Below are 6106 nucleotides of genomic sequence, written 5' to 3'. Positions count from 1 at the left end.
TTAATTTTAGAGTTTAATTTCAATATTTCTAGTATTTTAAAAACGACAACTACGAGAGGGTTGAATCATGGACTTTAGATTTCCGGGATTATCCACAAGATGCAGTTCACTCTTTTCACCACTCTTAGCGCCTCTCACCCATACTTCAACGAATAAAACGGAGAAATCATTGGATCGGCCTACGCTCCCTAATACGTCAACCGCCGACGCTCGAACACAAGGCGATGTGAAGATGACAGTGACTCACCTCCATCGGTTAATAACCCTCATTCACACCTTGGCGACATCTCAGCATCCCCTTCCCTGACCAAAACCCCTCCCTCTTCGAAGATAATCAATATCAGGAGCGAACTCCGCAAATAAGAACCAAATGTATGCGCGTAAGTTCGCATGAATTACGACCCCTCTCGCTGCATTGAAAAAAAAAGTAATTTTCGCGCATTCACTTGCATGCGGGCACATAGGCGCGACCCGCGTCCCGTATTTAGGTGGGGAGTGTGGGGGGCGTGAGGGTAGGCGACCGCGCGGATATTTCGAACGACGGAAATAAATGGACGTGGGTCGAAGACTCGAGGAGGTAGGTGCATGCTCCAATGGAGGGATGGAGGGAGAGGGCCGCCATAGAAAGACAGAGAGAGTGTGTGTGTGCTGGCGCCTGTAAACCCCGCGCGTGGAAGTGGTTTGTTGAGTGAAGGGAAAATGCGCTAGTCGGCAGGGGAGGAGGGTGTAGGGTTGGAGTGAGTTCATTTGGAGGGTGGGGTGGGGAGGAGGCAAATAGGGAGAGACTTTTGGCAAGCGGTTCGTGGGCCGCTGGTGATTGTTATGGTGGATGGTGACGGCGGTTGGGGGTAAGGCGATTGAGGGTGTGACGGGGTGTGGGAGGTGGGGGAGGGGGGGTTGTTTGGACCAGGGAGAGGAGAAGGGTTTCCAAAGAGAGGGAGAGTAGTGAGGGAGAGAGGGAAAAGGGGTGTTTCTCTTGTGCAGCCATGTGTCCCAACTATATATAACGGCGGGAGTTGTCCGTCGAAATCATCAGCAAGGCGAAGTCTCTCACAGCACAAGGAACAGCTGAGTTGAATCGGATCTCCCCTACAGTACCACCGACACACCAACCGACATCATGGTCGCCAAGATGGTAAGGATCGCAGAAAATTCCCGACGAGATATTAATTTAGCGATAGAGATTTATATAGTCAACCACCACCACCCTCCAGCACTGTGTGCAGGAATATTCCGAGGAATTTTTTTTCTCCGCCCCGAATCGGTCACCGCTGGATTAATCGAAGATTAAGGATTATAATTACACTTTGTGCCACCACAGAGATGAACAGAGATTTGAACTGTGTGCAGGTTTTCATGATAGGGTCTTCTTACATGATCAATGCAGTTCAATGGGACTTGAAACGTTCTCTCGGTGAGAAAAAGTTAAATAGGCGAAGTTGACTCGGTTAAAGTGAACTACTTAATCTATCTCCACTAGACAGACGCCTTTGCAATAGGTTAAAGATGCGGTTTTATTTGTACTATTATTATAATTTATTTGATCTGAATAAGTCCTGTTTCTTAGGGCTTTCAAATGTGGGGATAATTTAGTCATATCTGAGTTCTGAGATATTACTATGGTGTACAAAACTTCCCAAGCCTGAAAGGGTGTCTTTTTTCAAAGTAAATTTTTATACATGCATGCACTTTAAGTCCTTACCTTAAAATTGTGAAGTGCAATCACTTACCCAGTTCGTGTTTTTAAAATCATCCTATAAGATAACAAATAAATAGATTTTAAAATTGCTACATTAATTAGAATTTTAAGGGTTACCCAAATCTTTGGAGGAGTTAGAGATGCAATTATTATTTTCGGGTGGTTCCTGACAACATAGCTTCATCGCTGACTAAGTTTCATAAAAAGTTTGTTCAGATTAATTTCATGGTGTTCTGTTTGAAGGTAGGCTTTAGGTGGACATAGACCGAACAACGATATATTTCTTTGCCTCTCCTAACGAAAGACAACCTTCATACTGGACCCTCTCCGCATATTATGTTTCTCCCTTCATTCCATACTTTCCTCCCCCTTCCTCGTCTGCCAAACCTTCTTCCCTCTTTTTATCACAGTATTCAACACCCCATCGTCAATGAAAATCCTTTGCGTTCATCTTTGGACCATACTTAAAATATTTTTGAATTCAGTTAGCCTGACTGAATTTTTAACTCGCGGTTACGTGGAGTGTATATTTTTTTAGAATGTTATATTTGATAACTCATTAGAGACTCGTTTGAAAATATTTATCTAAAGAATGTATATATTCCGAGTTAGCTGTAGATGTAGACTCAGGCCTATTTCACACCATCTCCATTGCAGAAATATTCCGCGATTCAATTTCGTACGATATACAACTAGTTTACTACTTTTTCTAAGTATTTAGCTAATAAATAAATGTTTTTAATTCAAAGGAAAATCGCCATATTTGGTCATTAGTTACTTGCTCTCGTAATAAAATTTCTCCATTTAATCGCTGTCTAAACTTAAACCAAAATGACAAATATTTTAGTTAGACCAACGACAAAGGGAGTTGAAATATTTTGTCGGTCCAAATCATTTTTTTCACACCTCCCGCTCTCAATGCACACAATTTTTTTAAACACTTACTTTTGTTCACTCGGCGATGCGACTGAATATACTCGCGAAAGCGAATAATGCAAAAATAACGGTGAGGTCAGAGAACAATGTTTCCACATTTACATGTTTGAGAATTTGCCCACGGGCCACGCTACTTCCTCTCTCACTGAAGCGAATAGAAGACGCCCAAACTTATGGCGTAACCAAGGAGACCATCTGAGCTCTCTAATTTCCTTGGGGTTCTCCTCCAGCAGGCTTATTGCGTCCAGAATTTATTTTACAAAAAATCTTTCGAAAGAGTTATCGGCTGCATGATTTTTCCCGCCCCAAATTTTCTCCGGAAGCGTGTCATCATTGGCGGCGGGGCAATTATGGATTCCAGTGAATCAGAACAGAGCTATATTCTTGATCCCATTAAAAACCCCTCAGCATTTTTTTCAGTGCAGAACTGAGGAATACGATAAATGTGCAATCTTATGAACGACCAATTTTACTCTTTCTTGTTTCCTAAGTTTTTAAGTCTTGTTAAGGTAATTTAGTATGCGGTGAAGTAAAGGAACTAACTAATTCTTTTTAGCGCCATTAGCTTGCTTAACGAGACTCAACGATAGAATTAACGAATATCAGTCTCGTTTTAGGCTATCTGATGAATTGATAATCTATTAATTTATTTAGTTTGGAAAAATTAAAATATTCTGTAGAGTTATGTTCAAGTACTGATGATTTTTAACTTTCAAGGAATAAGGATTTTAATCTTTATTCTTTCCGCTCCATTTGCCTTAAAAGAGGAAAAAAATCATCATTAAATTTTCTAGCCCAACTTGCTAACTGAAAACCTTCACTTTTTAAATCGTAATAGTAGTATTTAGGGTAGGCGACCGACAGCTGAGGTCATTTGCGCTCCTTTAAATCATATCCATTCTCAGACCATCCCTTAGTTATTTCCTTCCACTCTTTAAATCTCCCGAGAGGTAGAGTTTGTTCATTACAGTATTTTTTACAAGTTGCAAATAAATATTTGCAACTTGGAAGTTACTTGCGAATAAGTCTTGCTACCCATAGCACAAAATTTTGAACAATTATACAACTTTCGTGAGAATCAGCTGATTACCATGCTTTGTCAAATTGCAAGCATGTGTTTTCGTGAGAGAAAATTTCATTTTTTTTGTTTCTTAACTCCTGTGCGTAATCACACGGCGTTGTATCTTAGATAACAACTATGCCCATCAATTAACCATTTCGATAATATATTTTTCGGAGTAGTTCTCTTTCAGTTATACTGGCTAATTGATAAACGAATACATATAAATATATATATATATATATATATATATATATATATATATATATATATATATATATGTATGTATGTATGTATTCGTTCATCAATTAGCCAGTATAACTGAAAGAGAACTACTCTCCTGTAGTGAAGATCTGATCTCTGATTCTGAAGACGACAGCCGTGCTGTCGAAACGTCAAATAACAAATTGTGAGTGTCCTTTCTTTGTGTTTCTATATTCTAAAAATCAAAATCTGTGTTTTTACATATTTGTGCGTCGCCGAAGAGCGTTCCAGTTCGAAGATATTTTATATATATATATATATATATATATATATATATATATATATATATATATGACTTGGACAGCCACAAACAATATAAGAACACAATAAGATCACTCACACGTTATTTCTTGATCATTTCGACGGAATTCAACTCCGTCTTCATCGGAAGAAATAGAAGTAATGCAGTACTTATTGAACGAATATTTGAGAAATTTTGGCAGCGATGGTAAAAAACCTCCGCCAATGTGAGTGCTCATACATGCATTTTTTCATGTTAATTCGGCCAGAGGTATCCTTACATTCACCTTAAGCCAGCACTGTTTCATTCCCTCTCTCCCTTTTCCCTCCCGCGCAGATCTCCCTCGCCCTGTGCGTCATCGCCGCAGTGGGAACCGTCAACTCTCAAGCGGACAAGTACCCCGCTGGAGTCAACCCACACCTCTGCCCAAACTACCCCCACTGTGACAACGCTCTCCTGGGAGCGCACGCAAGCGCCGCCGCCGGACGGGGATACGCCGCACCCGCACCTCAGTACGCCGCATCACACTACGCCGCACCCGCACCTCAGTACGCCGCATCACACTACGCCGCCGCACCCTCCTACTCAGCCGCACCCGCATACGGCGCCTACGGCCACGGCCCGGCCGCCGTCGTCCCCGTCGCCGAGGGATACCCCGCCGGAGTCGACCCACACTCCTGCCCCAACTACCCTTACTGCGGACCCACTCCCGCCCACGTCCCCGCCGCCTCCTACAAGAGCTGGGCCGCCCCCGTGACCTACGCGCAAGCCGCACCCGCACCCGCCTACCAGAACTACGGAGGTCACGCCGGAGCCTATGCCTACGCATCCCCTTCTAAGGCAGCCGAGCGCTACCCCGCTGATGTGGACCCCAGGGCCTGCCCCAACTACCCCTACTGCCATTAGATGAGGAAGAAAAGAAAAAAGGGATATCGATGACCCTTGCAATCTTCTCGACCCTTTTTCTAAAACCATCAGGATCTCAAGGAGGGAAGTGGGGATCAGTGATGGAGACGTCGGAAGAAGCACAAGAACGATTTTTCCTTTTTTTTAAAAAAAAAGAGTTCTATGAACGACCTAATCTCATTATTTGAAAGTTGGAGGGAGCCGGTTGCATCAGACCGTCGAGTGCCTAACCATAGTACATGCACATACTTCAAATGTCTTGTAAATTTGTAAAAGGCACGCGTGATCCCGACCTCTCTGCAACTGTAACTAACCATGGTGTCCATAAATTAAATCATTTCAGAAGTGAATTTGTAAAATGCGTTTTTTATTTGATTCCTTGGAGATTCAACCTCGCGAGCTACTACAGCACGCGAAGTTGTCGAGAAAATGGAGGGACGAGGGCGAGCAAGGAGGACCTAAGACAGGACAAGGTTTTCAAAATATTTCATGTGAATATTTTATCCCTAACTAGATTTGTTGCTGAATTTTGTCTCTCTAGAATAGTCATTTTATTTTCAGCACTTGAAAACTTTTGTCAGCACCTTTTTGGTCAATTATTGCAATATTGCACGTATAAAAAAATAACTTTTTTTTTATCATCACGATTAATTATTTTCGTCAAATTATATATTCGATTTTATGAGAGCAAACTCTCCTTTGTGGAGGGAAAACTCGGTAATTTAAAAGTATGGTAGTAACTTAAGTCGCAATTTGAAGAAATACTATCGTTATGATGACCAATGAGAGGTTATCAGTAGAGTTCAATAATCTTTTTCCTGCCTTAATCGTTTGTTTTTCCATATTTTTAATTATTTTACTGAGTTTAGACTAGGTACTTCAGCATAGGCTCACTATTCCGAGAGAATCATGCTAAGGTGCATTGGAAACACCTTTAACTTTCGTGTCTCCACTGAGACTTCCCTTTGGTCTTCATTTGCAAGTAAATGCCAGCCAAATG

At 41.7% G+C, this 6106-nt stretch overlaps 1 protein-coding gene across 1 annotated transcript; it reads left to right on the top strand.

Moving 5' to 3' along the window:
- Positions 1-1120: 1120 nt before the first annotated feature.
- LOC139696933 (vitelline membrane-like protein) lies at positions 1121-5106 on the top strand. The gene is made up of 2 exons (XM_071595831.1): positions 1121-1135; positions 4537-5106. Exons 1-2 carry the CDS (start codon positions 1121-1123, stop codon positions 5104-5106), a joined length of 585 nt encoding a protein of 194 aa, XP_071451932.1.
- Positions 5107-6106: the final 1000 nt, after the last annotated feature.

The sequence above is a fragment of the Hetaerina americana genome, unplaced genomic scaffold (assembly GCF_022747635.1).
Source record: "Hetaerina americana unplaced genomic scaffold, ioHetAmer1.1.p SCAF_1, whole genome shotgun sequence".
NCBI lineage: Eukaryota > Metazoa > Arthropoda > Insecta > Odonata > Calopterygidae > Hetaerina > Hetaerina americana.
This window is presented reverse-complemented; position numbering and strand designations above follow the sequence as displayed.